Raw genomic sequence first — 19412 nt, 5'->3', positions numbered from 1 at the left:
ATATACTGTATATGTAGGTATATATTTTAATACACAATGTGTGTGAGTGTGTCTATGTCTGTCTGTCTCTCTGTGTGTGTATGTGTGTGTGTGTAAAGCCTTTCTTTACTTGGAGTTTTCCACAAGTGCTAAAACCCCCAGAATTCCAGTTCTGTCTTACTAGTTTTCAGCTTTTCAAATTTTGTTGCTGGTGCTGTCCTTGAATCTACCCCACAATGACTCTTTACATTTGGGACATATCCAGTGCATTTTAAAACCAACATGCAAATAGTGGAGGTTTTTCTTTTTTTCAAGAAAAGGAAGCAAAGTTCTGAGGAATCTGCAATACACTAGTGCTGGATTGCAGGTAATAACATAACTGAGAAGGAAATATCTAAGTTATTTTGTAAAAATAAACGTGTTTGGCAGCAGCAGTTAACAAATAAATATATAAAAAAGCAATATGATTCAAATCCCCCCATGAACTGCCAGTGTTCATTTGAGACAGAAAGGTGGGATAAAAGTTAAGTCAATGACTTTAATAAATGAAATAGTGTTTAATCATGTTACTTAAATTACATTTTAATAATGTTAATTAACATTAATTTTATACCAAATCAAACCAGATCATTGAATATTTAAAGGCCCTACCCTACTTCACTATAGATTTAAACTGTATTTTAACATACCAACTTCATCTCAAAGAAGTTTAGAGTTGTCATTCTGTGATGAGGAGTCATTATTTCTCAATGAAAGTTCTTTTCATCAAGCTACCCCATTATTTTGGAGTCATGTCAGTCAAAGTGTCAAATCCAAGCTATGCTGTTATGTTAACAGGGCCTGATGCACCTGGGTTCTCCAAATATATGCCCTCTTTAGTTTTCCTCAAGAAGTGTTTCACATCCTAAAGCTGATAATGTCAAAGTGCTTCATGTTGCCTCACAATTTCAATTGCACTTGCAATAGTGGAAAAAGCCTTTGTCCATGCAGAGGGCATGCACCAAGGGCTCTTCCAGCTAATTCAAATGTAGACCAAGACTGTTATAGACTGGGGTAAAGCTGAAGAGGTGTGCACATGAAGATGAAACTCCTCTTTGAAGAACTTCATGGCTCCCCCAAAGTACATTCCATAGTGTTCTGTAATGGTTTCTAACATTGCTTCATGATTCCTGTGTTTCTTCTTCCCAAAGCTTGACAACGATTTTGATGGAGGCATAAGATGAAGAGTATTTTTTTAAAAAAAAAATACGTATCTTTTAAAATTATTTCTCATTTCTTATAAAAAAATTATTAGACTGTGTCTTGGCTAAATGAAATAGTTTGGATGGAGCTAACCTTCATTAATGGTTGTTATTGATGCAATTGTGATAGAATGAAATTTTTGGAATTTTATCTATGGTATCTGTTTGTTTGTTCCTGCCATATTCAAAGTTACAAAATCTGCTGTTCATTTTGTAGCAGGCACCTGCCAATGGTTGATCAGCTTGGCGACACACTTCCTGTTATAAGGCCACAGCTCCTTGAAATGAGATTTATGCAAACTTGGCTGTTCTGATGTCAGACTGGGCAGTAACAGTTTGAAGACTATCTATGCTCTACAGAGGCTTGGAGAAATCAGGAACTTACGATACAACTAAAGAAAGACCTCACCTTAGAATTCTTAAGAAAAAGTATAAAAAGTGATTAAGCCCAGAATAATAATAATAAGAATAATAAAAACCTTAATCACTGCAAAGGGCCTTCAAGGAATCCCAGGAATTTTGTTTCACATTTTATTTTATTTTTTCCTTTTGTTTGATGTCTTTTCAAAAAGCTGGATAACTCAAATTAGAATATTAGTTCACAAAGAAGTTGGCTGAATGTTACAGGCTTGCAAAATGGAAGGTTTTCCCCTCATTTCCCCTGTGAGTATGTGAATTAATTATGGTTTTTGCCTTTCTGCCTTTGCCAACGGAATTGATTTGCTGTTGAAGATTTCTGCATTTTTAGTACTCATAATTCTTAAAGGTTTTGTGGTGGTGCCTATTGAATGGGAAGTTAGTATTTCCTCTCTCATACTCTTTATCTCTGTCTGTTCTCACTGATAAGGCACTATTATTATTTTAAGACTTTAGTAAGTTGGTTGAGTTTATTAAGAAATCTGGCTTTGTGGTTGAAACACACATTTATGGGTTCTTAATACCTGGCTACAACATGAAGGGTAGCGGATACACATGGCTATTCTATCCATTTATCTTCCAACTTAGTTGTCTCAGCAATTTAAGATAAAAAAGAAATAATTTCCCTGTCCGGGTTAATTGAATGGAATATTCAGTATATATATTTTTTTTGTTAAAAAGTGATATGCAGGAACACTGTAGCAATAGGGTCTTCCTTTTCTGAAGATATCTTATCCCATTTACTAAATCAGTTAATACAGCAGCTTTATAGTTTTCAAAGAATCTTTCACATGTAAATTTAGTTGAAAAACATGTATGTATTTGGTCAAAAGCAAGAGGTAGATTCTACAAATGCTTGATATATCCGAGAAACAATCAGACAGAATTACATCTGATTGTAATCTATTGGTCCCATTTCTAAAGACAATTTCTTAAGAGCTAGTTCAATCATGGATCATCTTTCCTTGTTAATAATGGTGCATCTTTTTTCCAGATTATTCTATAAACTTTGATTTATCTTATGGTTTGATATGGAATGGAATGGTTGACCAAGAGCAGCAGAGTAAATGAGCATACACCATGTATTCAATTTGCATTTTAGTTATAATTGGAAGTGATATTACTTAGGATGTGAGTAAAACAATATAAGCTATTGTTTTAAAAAGTCAGGGTAAATTATAATTCCCTATGTTTAAGGTCTTAAGACATTTATTTCAGAGCAAGTCCCCTACTTGGGACTTTATTTTTAGTAAGTTGGTAAGTTTACATGGTAACTGATTTTGCTATGCAAATTCTTCCTTCCTAATATATAACTATCATATGTTGAGCTATCATGAATATTAAGTCCCCAGAAAACATTGTGCACATGCATAATTTTTCATGTTGTCTATATTCTTGTCTGAATGGTCTTGTCTTTTTGAATATTTCTGTATGTAATTGTAGTACTGAAACTATATATACACTCATGAAGCTTTTCTTCCAACTTAAGTAGTGTGTGTGTGTGTGTGTGTGTGTGTGTGTGTGGCATTGTAGCATGGAATTTAACAAAAAAGACTTTCATTATCTTTACAGATATGAAATATTTAAGGGCTTTTTTGTATATCACCTTTTAAAACAGATGACAGCACCAGTCTTTGACACGTTCTCAGATGTCTTAGCAAACAGGAAGATTGTATATTAAATCAATTAGTCCAGTTGTAATTTATTTCTATTCAACTCCTCATATTAAACCCAAGTCCTTCATGTATCAAAATGTGGAATGACTGTTACCATTGCTGACATCAACCACCATTCCCATATATAAGGATGTTACATATACTGATAGGTAGTCCCAAAGAATAACAATGGCAATAGGGGAATTTACCTGCCTGATTAATTTGTCTAATGAACAATCTTATTTCAACCCCAGTCTCCATCTACTTGCAGTTTTATACATGTTTACATAGTACCGGGATTGCATTCATTTCTATGTCTTTAGGTTTATAAAATTTAAGTCTAATCCAATTTTGATCTAGTCTAAATTTTTATTTCATTTGGAAAATTGATCTGTTCAAATCAAATCCAAATGGAACAATATATATTAGACTTATGTGATTTAAACTATACATGTAGTGAATACACGATATCCAGTCTAAAATATAAACCTATGGGATCTGTAGCAATATGGAGATAAATGATTATTTCACAATTTTGAAGAAATGTAAACTTTTTAAATTAAATATTATGACTCGACGAATACTTACTGAAAGGTAAATTGCATGGCATTAATTGGGACTTACTTTCTGGTAAATATGCTTAGCTTAGGCTGTGAGAAAGAAGCAGTGGCCAAGATGGAATTTAAGTAGTTTCTTTCAACTATATTTTTCTTTTTAAACTTTTTAAGTGTGAATCTTCAGACTTCTTATAATGTTTACAAGCTCCTCATTACTTCATCTCCCCATTATAGAAATGTAGTCAGTTTTTAAAAACAGAAATTATATTATCATTAATATAATCAGCCGGATGTTTAGACTGGATTTGGCACTTCTATCCACCTACTGAGTTTTCCCCAAGGATCTGGGATAAGCAGATGTTGTTATTTAATAAGATTAAAGGTAATCATTATAGAATGTAAGCTGTTTCAAATAAGGCCGCCCTTTGCAATTGATTATTATTACTATTGGTCAGAAAAAGCTCAACAAAAAAACCGGATATATTTACAGTATTCAGGTTGATTGCATGGTCAGTCAGATGTTTAGGCTGGATTGGGTATTTTATGCACCTGCCGAGTGTTTGATTAGGGCCTGTGATAGGCAGATTATTATTATCTGTCTGCAACAATGGGAAGTCACAGCTGCCACTTCTTTAGCTGGTGTTGGTCTTCGTACACATTGAGTTCTTCCCAGTAACCTAGGATGTATTGGTATAGTATATGCACACAACCAAGCAGTGTGGTCTTTTGCAATTGGCAGATGGAAATTTTGTCAATGGACATATTTTCTAAGTGTTCTCCAAGATTTTTTGGTATTGCCTCCACCATGCTGATAACCACTGGGACCTCCATGGCTGGTTCATGCCATAATCTTTCAATTTCTATTTTCACATCTTGACACTTTATGTTCTCCAATTCTGTTCTGCTATCCTGGCATGGCCACATCATTTATCCCCACTTTCTTCTTTTCGACCACAGTTATATCTGGTGTGTATTGAGCCAAGACTTTATCAGTCTGTATTCAGAAATTCCACAATGTGCTCATTTTTTCTCTATTTTTCAACTTATATGTTCCCAGCAATTTCTACTTCTTTGTACAATCTGCACTTTCAATTATTCCCCACCCCCCCAATTCTGACCTTGATTGCATTAATTTGAATAGCTTGTTCTTGCTTAGCCTTAAACATTCAGTTTCTTTTCATAATGTTCCAGTTGTAAGCTATTGCTGGGTTTTATTTTTATCCACTTTCCCCTCAATCTTTTATAGAGTTGGCCATGTAATGTTTTTCCTTGCCAGCATTTTGTTCGTGTTTTTATTACATTATTTCAGTAATCTCTTTTTGTTTCCTGTACATTTAGTAAGTTTCAATTTTTAACTTTCAACAATGCTTGTTCTTGGCTGTCTTCTACATAATCAGCCAAAGCATGCTTTTCTTCTACAAGTTTTGTTAATAATAATAATAATTATTATTATTACTAAATTCTTCCATTCACCCACTCACACTTGTTGCTATTTTTGAATGGCTGCCCTCAATGATATTCAGCACATTCAAGTGCAAGCCAGAGTTCAACACTTTATGCTTATATGATAATCTGTTACACAAGTGGAAATGGCAAACCATCTAAAATATAATGCTAAAAATTGTTCACAGCTTGATACTGGAAATGTAATATTCTATGGATAACAAGTCCTTATGCAGTGAAAACCTAGAACATCATTGCTGAGAAGACATATACTTATTATAAATATGCAAATATAATAGCGTTCAAGGTTGACTGCTTCTGTACTAACCAAGATGACCAGAAAATCATGTTTCCATCCTTTACATTTTAAAAACAACAAAAAGAAGAAAGGGAGGAAGCCTCTTTTTTGGCATATTCTTTCCGAAGTAGAAAGTTATCGAAAGGGGAAAATTGTGGCTTCTCAGTTTACAAAAAAAAATCCTTTATAGAATTATGAATGGTGTAATGCTAATAGACAGCTGTATTTCACTCTCATAACACCACATCTTAGGTTACCCAATGAATCCGATTAGCAATAACATGTTCTTATTGTTTTATTGAGATTTGTAACCCAATTGGTTTTAAAATTAAGAGTTTGGAAGTTAGTCGCTTTGAAATATTATGAGAAATATAATTCTGCTGGACTTCTGGTTTCAGAATAATATTAAACAGACATGCCTGTTTAAGTCTAACTGGAATGAGTTTACTAATCTTGCAAATTGAATGCAAATTTTATAAAACTGTCTAAACTAAGGTACATTGAAAAATTGCTTTATCATACATTGTATGATAGTGTTGGTAGATTATATAGTGTTCTTTATAAAAACAAGTTCTTCCTCACTTTTGTATGTATGTATGCAAGTATACTTGTATGTATCTATTTATTTATTTAAAGAATATATATAGCTATCTATATATACCATATTTCTGAGCAGCTCATAGCAACTGAGAAAAACAACACAAAAATACATTGTATCCTTCCATCAAGATGCCAAGGGTCAATACTGTTGACCCTGACTCAACCCTTCCTAGCCTAATGTTTCAAGAAAGAGCTAGGTGTTTATGGTCTTCTGGAACATTAAAAGCTAAAGTCTATTTCAAAAGGCTAGGGTGGCTATAGAGAAGCCATGCCTCCAAGTTCCCATTAGGTCCCATTTATTGTCACTTTGAAAGATAATCACAATCAAGCTACATTAGCATAAAAAACAATGTCCTATGGTGGTCTCTGTAGACTCTGTGCTACATTAGTGTTGCCATGTTTCATACTCTGATATTTCATAACAGAAATCTTATCTAATGATAAGTATAATTCTTAAAGAGCACAGTTTGATTACATGAAATAGCTCTTACAGGTTACCTTTGTATAGTACAAAATAAAAGTAGGTTTGTCAAATAATTATCATTTTCATGGTCAACATTACTATCCTAATACTTTATACAGAATGGCTGCCCTGAAGCCCTAAGACAACTTGTTGTCCTCAATCTTTCATCTGCCACTTCTGATCATCATTACCCAAAATTAGAACCATGCTCCATGTGACTTTAAGGTGGGAAATATGTAGGATGATCCATAAAGTAGACTTAACATAGTTTTTTTAAAAAAACTACACAAAAACAGATCTGCTCCAAAATCTGGGAGAGGGGGACCAGAAAATTGCTCATCCCGTTAGAGCATTTCCTTAAAACATTAAGGGAGTAATTCCTACCCACTAAAGCATTATCTTCTCTTTAATAACTGTAGAACACAAAGAAATTTAACCAGTATAATTCATCCTGAAATTGGGATATGGAAACAGGCTGTGGTTTGCTTAACCACTTGTAAGTTGTATTTAATAATCCACAAATGGTTGGGTTTGCACAATTACACCAAAGCCATTTTTATGCAACAATTATTAGTGGATCAGACAACAGTCTCCTAGAAATAGGGTAAGATCTACCATGTTCAGGCATATTTTGCACATATTTTTTTGCCCACCCATCTTTTTCTTCCAGGACATAAATCTCTTCATTCCCTCAGACTATCTTTGGACTCGCCATATCAAAGGTCAATTATTTAGCACAATATTATATTTTAACATACTTGGGTGTGATGTTTAGTTTTCTTGCTTCAAACATAAAAATACTTTGAGGTCGCTCTAGATAAAAGAATCTATACAATAATGTCTAATAATTATAAATCATATAAATTATGAATATCTGCTGTCTTATTTTTCTCCTGCTGCCTTATTATCTTTAATTGAAGCTATTTTTAATTAAGCAGTTGATTTTCCCATAGACTTGCTAATATCCACACAAAATCTATATGGTTTCATAAGGTCATATTTTTCATCAGCACCATGATTTTAAATTGATTGACTGAATGATAATAGTTTTGGGCAACTTCTAGAAGATGATGTGCCTATAAGGAAATGAAATGTTTCTGATGTATCAGTGCTAAATCAGGAGCTTGGGAATCTGCCTTGTAGATGTGAACTGAACAAAAAAAAAACAACACCTTTTGACATGCTGGTAAAATTAAAAGCATAGTGATATAAAATGAAAGAATATTTCAAACTAATGATAGAATAAAATAAAATAAAATAAATAAACAAACCTCATCACTTCAGAATTTGGTGAGATAGATACTGTAGGCTTGTGAAAGGACATTTAACATGATCTTCCAACCCTTTCTTAAAACCATACAGTTATTTTGTAATCCTTTCCAAGGAAATGAGGTTAGGCCTGTCCGTTAAACCAGCCTCAGCTGCACATCACGGGAGTCTGGTTGGTATTTCTGAATCATCCACTAGAGAACATTTATATTCTAATAAAAATGGGATTTATTTCTGAAATAATTTGAACTACATTTATCATATATGTCTGTTTTAAATAATCTCTTGTGGTTAATTTCCTTCCCATCTTAGCAGTGACTTTGAAAATTGGTTGAACAGCACCCTATAATAAACCCATGGATGTACACAAGAGAATTTACTACATATAAATCAACATTTAAATATATTTCTAATGCAAATTCCATCTATTAAGTAATTATTGAATATTGGTTTTAAAATAGCAACTTTTCATCACCAGTGTTTGTACCTTTTCATCGGGTACAGTTTAATCCATATAAAGAATTAAACAGATACTATAATCAAAATCTAAGATAATGGTGTAGTTTCAGGGTTCTACAATTTCCCAGGGCTTGAAATGGACACCTAACATTAGAACCATCATTAAAAAGGCACAACAAAGAATGTTCTTCCTGATTAAACTCAGAAAGTTCAGACTGCCCAGGAGCTGTTGATACAGTTCCACAGATGAATTACTGAGTCTGTCATTTGTTCTTCTATATAACTGTCTGCAATCAAACAAGACAGGTAAGACTTTAAAGGATAGTTAAGACTGCAGAAAAAACCAACTGCAACCAGCCTACCTTCCATTGAGGACCTATATACTATACAGGTGAGAAAGAGGGCTGAGAAAATATCTACAGACCCTTCACATCCTGGACATAAACTGCTTCAACTCCTCCCCTCAGGACGTTGCTATAGGATATTTCATGCCAAAATAACTAGACACAAAGACAGTTTTTTATCTCGTGCCATCACTCTACTGAACACCTAATTCCCACAGTACTGTCTTATGTCTAAGGATATTATGTCTAAGGGGCGTGCATAAGCGCACCAACGTGCCTACCGTCCCTGTCCTATTGTTTCTCTTATTCTTCTTTTATTTTTCTTATATGTACCCATTTCATGTATTCACAACTATGTATACACTTATACTTATTATCTTGTAAACAATTGGCAAATCAAATAAATAAATAAAATAAATAAATAAATAAAAATAAATATTTACCCATAGTAGTATGGCTGTATTACTATTATCCTTCTCATCTTTTCTATTATTTTCCCCTTTGGTAACTTATGATTGTATTACTTCATTGTTTGTATGTATACTGAAAGCTTATGCACTGGAGACAAATTCCTTTTGTGTCTGTGGTCACACTTGGCCAATAAAGTATAAAGTATTCTATTCTGGTAATTTTTCTAGGGCAGCCTTTCCTAACATAGTCTCATGCTGTTTATTGACTTTTTCATTTGGCTAGGAATTTTGAGAACTCTAATTCTAATGCATCTGGAAGCACCAAGCAAGAGAAGCAGAATTTAATTGATCCAAGCTGTAGGTATTTAGAAACTAATTATTTAGCGACAGGATTTGATAAAAGATTAATGCAAGACTGAGTTTTGCATCATAGTTCAGAGATAGGTAAAGTGATATCCAAAAACTTTTCCTATTACTCCCAGGATCCCTATTCATGGGATTTTAATTTTTTAAAAATATATATATATATATTGGCAAATAGTCATGGCAAAACAAAACATCTGTTTTTACCATCACTGTGTTTTCCAGGCTCTGCGTAAGTCTCATTAGAACAGGATTGGTCAGCCTTGGCAACTTTCAACTGTGCAGACTAATTAAAAGTGGCAGGGATCTGCAACTGGTTGTTTTGTTTGAAATCATACTGACTTCTCTGAATAAAAGAAAGATAACTTGGAAGGTGAGAAATAACTTCAGGGGCTAGAAGAGATTGCAAGGAGAAACCTAACCAATTTGCTATTGATTGAATGGATGTGTTGTGAATACACAGACTCTCCATTGCAACAATTTTGTGAAAGTGTCCATAATATACTTTCAGATGTACCCAGAAAATCAAAATGTGGATCTATTTTTCTTGCTTCATCCTATTAAGCGGAACCCTCATCAGTATTGTCATGCTCTGGCACAGAGGTAGTTTGTCATTCCAATGCATATATCCTTTTAAAGATTGGGTCATAATTTAAGACTTTTTTTCATAAGAAAAGAATATCTCACAGGTCCAAGATGTTTCTGCTGTCAGCAAGAGGAACAATAAGAAATCTTTTTTTAAAAAAAAAACCAAAAAGTGGAAAATGTTAAACTTTTTAAAACCACATATGAATAACAATGCCTGTCATAGATAATTATTGTTATCAAGGAAGCCTCTTTTATGTGAGAAAGGTACACAGACTCCTCACACCAGAATTGCAGGGGCATCAGAACTGGGCAGAATCTAGGGAACAGTTCAGGAAGTTGGTGCAACAATTTGAGGCCAAAACCCACACTGACAAACATTTGTTTTATAATAGAAAAAAAAGAAAGTAAAATCACAAAGATAACAAAGGAGACCCAGAAACAAAATTGTTATTACAACAGGCCACAGGAGACCTTCTGGGGAGAGTACACTCTTCCAATACTTCCAATACAAGATCTTGTTGATGACCCAAGCTCTGTAAAGGACCTTGGAATACTCACCTCTAATGATCTAAGTGCTAGAGCCCACTGCAACTACATAGCCAAAAAGGCATTAAGAGTTGTTAACCTAATCCTACGTAGCTTTTTCTCTGGTAATATCACACTACTAACCAGAGCATACAAAACATTTGCTAGACCAATACTCGAATACAGTTCATCAGTCTGGAACCCACATTACATATCTGATATTAGCACAATTGAGAAAGTCCAGAAATATTTCACAAGAAGAGTTCTCCACTCTCTACTCGTTGTAGAATACCTTATGCCACCAGACTTGAAATTCTAGAACTAGAAAACCTTGAATTATGCCGTCTTCGGTCTGATTTAAGCATGGTATATAAAATCATACATTGCAATGTCCTACCTGTCAATGAATACTTCAGCTTCAACCATAACAACACAAGAGCACACAATAGATACAAACTCAATGTTAACCGCACCAAACTTGATTGCAGGAAATATGACTTCAGCAATAGAGTGGTCAATGTCTGGAATACTCTACCCGACTCTGTAGTTTCTTCCCAAACCCCAAAAACTTTAACCTTAGATTGTCTACTATTGACCTCACCCCTTTCCTAAGAGGTCTATAGGGGCGTGCATAAGCGCACCAACGTGCCTACCGTCCCTGTCCTATTGTTTCTCTTATTCTTCTTTTTTTTTTCTTATATGTACCCATTTCATGTATTCACAACTATGTATACACTTATACTTATTATCTTGTAAACAATTGGCAAATCAAATAAATAAATAAATAAATAAATAAATAAATAAATAAATAAATAAATAAATAAATAAATAAATAAATAAATACTATGCTCTTTCATCCTATGAATGGCAGATGGCACTTTGTTACTTATGGTAAAAACAATCCATGAAGAGATACGGGTCAAGCTAACCTTTCCATTTCAGTTGCATTATCCTTTAAATGCAAACAGAAGTGGTTAAATAGGTCAGATACTTACTAGATAGGAAAAGAGAATGCAAGCCGTTTCTTCCTTCCTAATGAAAATCATTCCTCCCCAAAGACAGCTGCTACAAAGAAAAGAGAGGAGGGCAGTCACCCTATTCTCCAAAGCACCTGAAGGCAGGACAAGAAGTAATAGAGATGGAAACTAATCAAGGAGAGAACTAACTTAGAACCAAGGAGAAATTTCCTGACAGTTGAAACTATTAATCACTTATCTCCAGAAGTTGTGGATATTCCAACACTGGAGGTTTTTAAGAAGAGATTGGATAACCATTTGTCTAGAAGACCTCCAAGGTCCCTTCCAACTCTGTTATTCTGCTATTTTGTTAAAGATCTTATTATATTTGTTATGGAAGGAAAATTCCAGCTATTTTAAGTATGTAAGAAAACATCTGTTGGATCAGACCAATATCCAGTTTATTAAATGTTCTCCATCAGTAGTTAGCTTGGAGTCTGTGGCAGACATATTGTTGGTTGGTTGGTTGGTTATGCCACTTGTTGCCTATCAGAGTATGCACTGGAAATATTCATAAATAGGGATATATTAAAAATTGTCTATCAGGCCAATTACCTTTCAAGAAGCTCACTGAAGAGTTTGTTAGATTAATTTCTGGGATCTTTGCCTCCTATACAGTACCGAGAGCACAGCATATAAAACATGATATAGTTATGTTAGGCCCCATGTTTTTTTTTTCAAATAGCTACAATAGGCTTACAAATATTTGAAGGTCCTATGAAAATGTTATAAAAATGTGAAGAGTAAAAGTATTTTTTTTAAATGTATCTCCTAAAATTAAATACATTTAAGATATTGTTAGTGCTTTTTATGTACCATGACTTAGTGAAGAATATGGGGAATACCTTTATAAACCAAACTGTCCGGTTTGTTACTACTTGAACCTACAAAGGACTTAATACAACCTTAATACAGTTACTTCATCTTGTAAAGACTGAATCTACCTATCTAGCAAAAAACAAACAAACATGAGTGAGCAGGATCTTTGCTGTCTTGGCCCCTATTTTGTGGATCGCTTCACACCTAGAATTTGCCCTTTGCTTTCCAGTATTTTTTTAAAGCAGTAAGTTCTATTCTTTCAATAGGAGTTAAATAATTTGTGACATGCATCTTAGAAAGTGGTTCTTTTTAAAAATTATTATGGTGCTAACTTCTTTTCTACTTTTCTTTATTATATTATTATTACCCTGCTATTTACCAATTGGGAACAACTACAAAAATTGCAGAGAAAGAAACAAATGTTCTGATTCTTGTAGTCATTTAATAAATTACAATATTTTTAACAATGCAAAGAATAGTATTAGTATTTTGCACAAGCTACATCAAATTATTTTTGCCCCTTTCCCCACCGCCCTCAAATGATATTTCTATACCAGGATGAGCCATTCTTGAAAGCAAGGAACTTGCTGAATGTGCTAAACAGGCTGGCTTGTGACATACTTGACCTCTGAATTAGCTACTACTAATTTCAGAAGTATTATTTCCCAAGAATTCAAATGTTTAGAATATGCAAACTGCAACTTAGCATTTTCTGCCAATCATATGGCAAATGGAACTTTAATACCATTAGCTTGAGCTATTCCTTTGCTTTCTCTGTTGACGTGATGCTGTTCAAAGAGAAAACAACTTGCCTCAAGAAGTTGGGAGATCTCCGATACTGGAAGTTTTTAAGAAGAGATGGGACAACCATTTGTCTGAAATGGTAGAGGGTTTCCTGCCTGAGCAAGGGGTTAGACTAGAAGACTTCCAAGGTCCCTTCCAACTCTGCTATTCTATTCTAAAATATATGTCTTTCTCCAGTATACTTCATGACAGTACACTTCTAGTTTTGACATTAAAAGCCTCTAACTGGGTGAGCCCATATAATCCATAACAACTGATAGAATAGAATAAATTGGAATTGGAATTGGAATTGGAATTGGGACAGGACAGGACAGGACAGGACAGGACAGGACAGAACAGAACAGAACAGAACAGAATAAAGAATTTGGCCAAGTGTGATTGGACACACAAGGAATTTGTCTTGGTGCAAATGCTCTCAGTATACATAAAAGAAAAGATACATTTGTCAAGAGTCAAAAATCATAAGGTACAACACTTAATGATAGTCATAGTGTACAATAAGCAATCAAATCATACTAGGAAACAGTCAAAACCATTGATCACAAAACCATTAAATGGAAGCGTCAAGCAACCTAAAGACCCCTTTCTAATTCCCATTTCTTTGATTCTTTCAGAAGCGAATGACTTTTTCCTCCAACATAAAATAAACACCAATAGGAAAAAAAAACCTAGGTTACACCTTGAGGAAAAATAAGTTGCAATATGTAATATATATGACCAAACAGTTTGGTTCTGAAGATGCAATCTTCTGGAGAACTCTATTTTTATTCTGCGGCCATACTGATTTCTGGGCTATTTTTGGTCCAAAAACTTTCAAGAAATAAATAATTCAGAATAGGAAGGGGATCACAGTGTTGCTGACTATGTTAGGGAAGTTTATAGAATACTGAGTTGGCATGGTCTGGAAAGAAAACCAACTCTTCCATCTCCAGAATGAGGTATTTGAAACACCTCTTCTATATATTTAGTCTGCAATCCATACCATATAATTAGACTGGCACTGGTTATTTTCACAGTAAACCCCTATCAGCAGTTTATGATGGCTTTCCCCATTGGAGTATTCATATTGTGCTGGAGTAGAACTCTTTCATCTGTCAGGCTAATAGTAAGAAAGACTCCAGGTTGGAAACAGGCTATTTTGGAATTTGGTCCTCAGTAAAAATCAGCACATCATAGCATCATGTAAAAATCAGCACATCATAGCATCATGGAAGAACTGAAAGGTATTTTGGAATCCATCTAATCCCTATAAGCAGTAGAATTCTTTCTTAACAGATGGCGATCAGCTTCTGGTTATTTTATGTCCTGTCTTTTGGAACAACTTTGAAGAATTCTACCCCATTTCCTTACATGAAAAGACTTCAGATACCTGGAAGAAATCTATTGTGTTCTTTCAGCACTCTCTCCTACTATAGGCTAAGAATATTTGACACCTTCAACTGTTCTTTAGAGGATTTTTCTTTCTGATCACTTATCAGTTTAGTTCCTCTCCAAAATGCTCCATTGATCTTTTAAAGATTTTTTTTTTAATGCCTCAATGTTTTCAGATTAATGGCATTGTCTGGAAGTCAGGTTTTCTATCTTCCAGTCCTTCTGATTCCAGTATAAAATAACTTGAGATCAATGAGTTTGTTTTGACTGTAGATTTGTTCTCCATCTTTCATTTTTCAATTCTTCTTATTTCTGTGGTAGCTTAATAAATGGGTCAGGGAGAAGATGGATACAAAGTAATTAGCAATAGACCAGTTGGAACTATCTGGTCTGGTCTGCCTGTTTATTTGTTCATGGCCTATCAATTTCAGAGAGAGAGAGACACTGCCTTGAAATTAAAGCTTCCTGACCAAAAAAATTGAACTTTATGCAGAACTGAATGCAAGTCCTGGTTCCAATATTGTTTCATCAACAAGGGGATCATCTCCACCAAAATACCACCAAAATACAAAAACTGTTTAGGATTTATTTCTACTCATCAGCAAGCTTTGGTGCAAAATTAAGATCATCATCTAAGCAATGTATTTTGACAGCAAGTCTACAAAAACATCTGAAGTATCAAAAGAGATAACATCACCTAATACATCACAGTCTCTCAGATGCTTCATAATTATCTCTTCTTTATAAATATAGGCACAAAGAAAAGACAATATCTGAATTGTACTGGAGCCCAATTCTATTTCCAAATTAAACACATTGATTCAGATGTGCAAGTGATCTCAGATAAGATCTTTTGATTTCAATGGGGATATCTTAAGTTGTCTTCATAGGATTGTAGTGATATGGACATATTAGGTATTTTTCCTCTATATATATTCAGTTTGGTGTTTTGAATTACTTTAGGTTGGATTTTGTACTTTTAGGCTGGAATGAGGGGTATCTGCTGAATTTATCCAGGCACTTCCCACCCTCTTAGCTGAGTACATGGACAGTGATGATGACAGCCACTTCTGTCATCTTTCAAAGGACTTTTCCTAAATGACCTTATCCAAATGAATTCACATCCTTTCCAGATCAGAGGTGCTCACTTAAGTATTTGTTTATTCATGACTTATTCACAGCTGCTGTCTGCCCATAGCACCCAGCTTCTCCTTTCTACCCTGAACAGATCCTTTCAGGCATTTTAAGTGGCTTATGCAAGCTATTATCAGTGCTTCAGGCTACTGCTTTGACCTGTTAAATACAGTGGAAGTGATTGCAGCCCAAGCAACTTCATTAGCTTTCTGTGTGAATTTCTGCAACAATTGGTATACTAGCATTATTCTTACTAATTAGAATTTATAGATGAAAAATTCAGAGGCTTGGAATGAAATCCCAGAAAGCTCCAAAGGAAGAGATTGAACAAATTGCACTGGATAGAAATAACCCAGTGGATTTATCCCAAAGTTAAGGAATAGCTCTGCATATCTGAGCCAATTGGAATTTGATCTGTTCCAGTTATAAGGGCTACTGCCTTTGCAAGCTCTTGGTGGAGGGAAAGACATTTTTCCTCTCCCTTTTCCCCCTGGCTTGATACCAAGTTAGAGCAGCTTCAGTGATCTCTGGGAAATGTTTTCTCAAGAACCATCCCTGTGCATTGGAGATGGACATTATGAGCCATTAGAAGTCACCCTCCAAATAAAGGACTGTAGATTTCAAAGGCATTTCTAGCCAGGACTGAATAAACGCTGTACTGTCAGAGTTGGGAGTTGTAAGGAATTAATGCAGAAGTGAACAGTTGTTGTCCAGCTACTGGTTTCTCAGAGAAGATTCTCCATTTGTTCAGGCAGGGAGATCTAAAATTTAAGTTTTAAAAAGAGGGTATGCCAGACAAAGTTTATTTATTTTTTTAGTAATGTACCATTCGTAGTTGCTACACAAACTTTTATGTATTTTTGCTCCTCTCGCACATTCCCCTGAACACATTCTTTGGTCTGAAAAGACAGATTAAACAAAGCAGGACATTAATAACCTGTGTGCTAGCATAATGTTTGTCTCAAGAACAAAGCCCTAAATTTCTAAGGATGTGTAATATATGGTTCATTGAATCAGTTATTGTTTCTCTGGTTGTTTTCACCACAAGAGCTAAGTGAGCCTGAAGCAATTGGGAGCACTTTGGAAGCAATCGTCCTTTAAGCCCAAACCGGACAATACATTCCAATAATAAGTGAAGACTGTTGGGGCTGAAGTAGTGTTAGTAGTCATTCTTTTATACATACAATATATATTTAATATTTTATATATATATATATATATATATATATATATATATATATATATATATATATATATAAAATATATTTTAATATATATATTTAATATATTTTAATATATATAATTTAATATATTTATATATATATTTAATATATATATATTTAAATCAGAAACTGCTGTGAAAGCCTGACTCACAGACGAACACAATACAGAAGCCTGATGATGGCAGATGAGATTCTGCCGAAACGTTGCTACAACTTTAAAAGCACAACTATAATGACATGGGAAAATACCCGAACAAAGCTGAATACCACACACACACACACACACACACACACACACACACACTAACACACACACATATAAAATCTCCTTGTGGCTAGGAAGACAAAGATTTAAAAAAATACATCTATGAGAGCAAAGAAGCAATTGGAGTGGCCTTTGAGGAGAAGGTTCTGGTGAGGAGGTCAGGAATCCATTAGCCAGAGGGTTTTTCTCCTCCCGTGCAGCCTTGTCTCAAGGAGATCAGCAGCTGCCACCATCCTCTGCCTTCCATTAAGCTTTTCTTTCTCCTTTTTACTTTCCAGCTAACCAGATTCACACTGACACTCTTTTGAACTATTCCATGATATAAGCCGACAAAATGTACAACATTGTCCCTGTTATCTTGTCAGCATTCTTTGCTGAGACATGCAGAGTTTTATTTGCCATTGGATGTTTGTTTGTTTGTTTGTTTGTTTATAAAACTTATGGGCTGCCCATCTTACCTCAAGCCTCTGTTACCTCAACTATGTTTGATATAACTAGGTCCAACTAGTTTGCAAATTAGAAGAAAAGATGGTGGGATGACAGTATTAAGTTGTCATGGTGTTGGTCCCCTCTCATTGCCTTTCCTTAACTTATTGCTTAAGTATTACTTACTTACCCACCTCTGCCTTTTCCTTCCTTTTAGAATGGGAGGGAAGGAGGGAGGGAGGAAGGAAAAGACCCTGTATTGGCTCCACTAGCAAGGGCCACATAGCTTACAAGAGAAAGTGGGAACAGTAGCCTGACAGACTGTGAAGAAGGAAGAAGAATGAGAAGTGGTTATGTCTGCATGCTTTAGCAGATATTCTTAGACATGTAAAAATCATATCCATCCAGAGCTTTAAGATTGAATATATTATCTTATATACCTTAGGGAAAGGACATGGCTCAGATTACTGCTGAACATATTAAGAATGGGCTGCATGCTGGTATTTTACGATGTGAGAAACTTGAGTTTGCCTGTTCAGGCAAGACAAGTAATTGCAATCCACGCAAAGATGGCACCATCATGGGCAAAAACCCCATGTCTCCCTTAGCAATTTTTTATTTGGAATATAGCTGGATTACTTTATATGGCTGAATCCTAGACCAACTTTCTTACTCCATGAGTAGGAATAAAGTAAACAGGTAGACTTCTTTGCAGCAAAAGAAAAAAAAACTCTTGCTTTTCAGGTAACCAAATTTCCACCATGGCAAATATGAAAAGCATGAAAATAAATATGGAATAACCTTTGCCTATAGCTATTCAAGTTACCATTCAAGTTACATCCTCCCAGTGTGTGCTAGCTTTTTAATTATTAAGCTATTTTAAATTTTTATTTTAAAAATCTCTCTGCTGAATTTCAGGGCTAAAAAAGATTTAAAACAACCTCTTCTCCATATATAACTAATACAAACCTATATTAAAAATCTAATCTGTAGAAGCATATCCAGTCCATGCCTTTGAAATGGCTATGTGCTATTCATCTACTTTTTATACAGAATGCAGATATCACTGACAAATATCTCAGTCTTGATCCATACTTTTGAAGAGGCTTTAGTTATCTATTTATTCAACTAATATTCTGCAATAGTGATTGTCAGCTATAAATTTTTAAAGAAGAATAAAACAATTCAAACCACCCATTTTGCAACCAAGCTTTCCCTGGTAAAAGAGAGACCACAGGTAAGGTTGTTTTTATCTTGCATCACGCCTTGTATTTCATTGTCCAATTGATAATAGTTGGAAGTTAATGAAAAATAAACTGCTCTTCCATTGCTTCTCCTAATTGCCTGGAGTTGATTTCTGTTCTGCTGCAGAAATAATGCTTAAATTCCCCTCATGCTGTCTGTTTTCCCATGGCAAAATGACATTATCTCAAAACTAATCAGTCAAAACAAAACCAAGAATAAACAACCCTATGTCTTCATTCCCATATTGGGTTCAGAAATGAACAATGAAACAATTCAGAGAGGGTAAAGAAAGTTCTATAGGTTTCCATCAGCATCCGGACAATCTCCCAGAGATTGCTATTAAGGATCTGAGGACTGTTCCAGAGAGCTAAATTGCCATCTATTAATATGTTTAACAGAATTATGAATATTGGAGGGACAGTGGTGATATTGGAGTAGAATTAACATTTATTAAATTTGGAAGAATTCTTTAAAATAGTCAAATATTTTCCATGATTG

At 34.6% G+C, this 19412-nt stretch overlaps 1 protein-coding gene across 1 annotated transcript in view; it reads left to right on the top strand.

Annotated features, from left to right (window-relative positions):
* Nucleotides 1-1522: 1522 nt before the first annotated feature.
* The window catches only part of SPI1 (Spi-1 proto-oncogene), a 31743-nt gene continuing 13853 nt past the window's right edge, over nucleotides 1523-19412 (top strand). The window contains exon 1 of the mRNA XM_026671202.2: nucleotides 1523-1883. Within this exon, the coding sequence (XP_026526987.2) occupies nucleotides 1839-1883 (45 nt within the window). The 5' untranslated portion in view covers nucleotides 1523-1838. The remainder of the gene's footprint in view (nucleotides 1884-19412) is intronic.

Source organism: Notechis scutatus, chromosome 1 (genome assembly GCF_049901735.1).
Source record: "Notechis scutatus isolate UNSWTSFEM ecotype Mainland chromosome 1, rNotScu1.2, whole genome shotgun sequence".
Classification (NCBI taxonomy): domain Eukaryota; kingdom Metazoa; phylum Chordata; class Lepidosauria; order Squamata; family Elapidae; genus Notechis; species Notechis scutatus.
The sequence above is the reverse complement of the archived record's forward strand: the minus strand, read 5'-3'. Positions and strand labels throughout refer to the sequence as shown.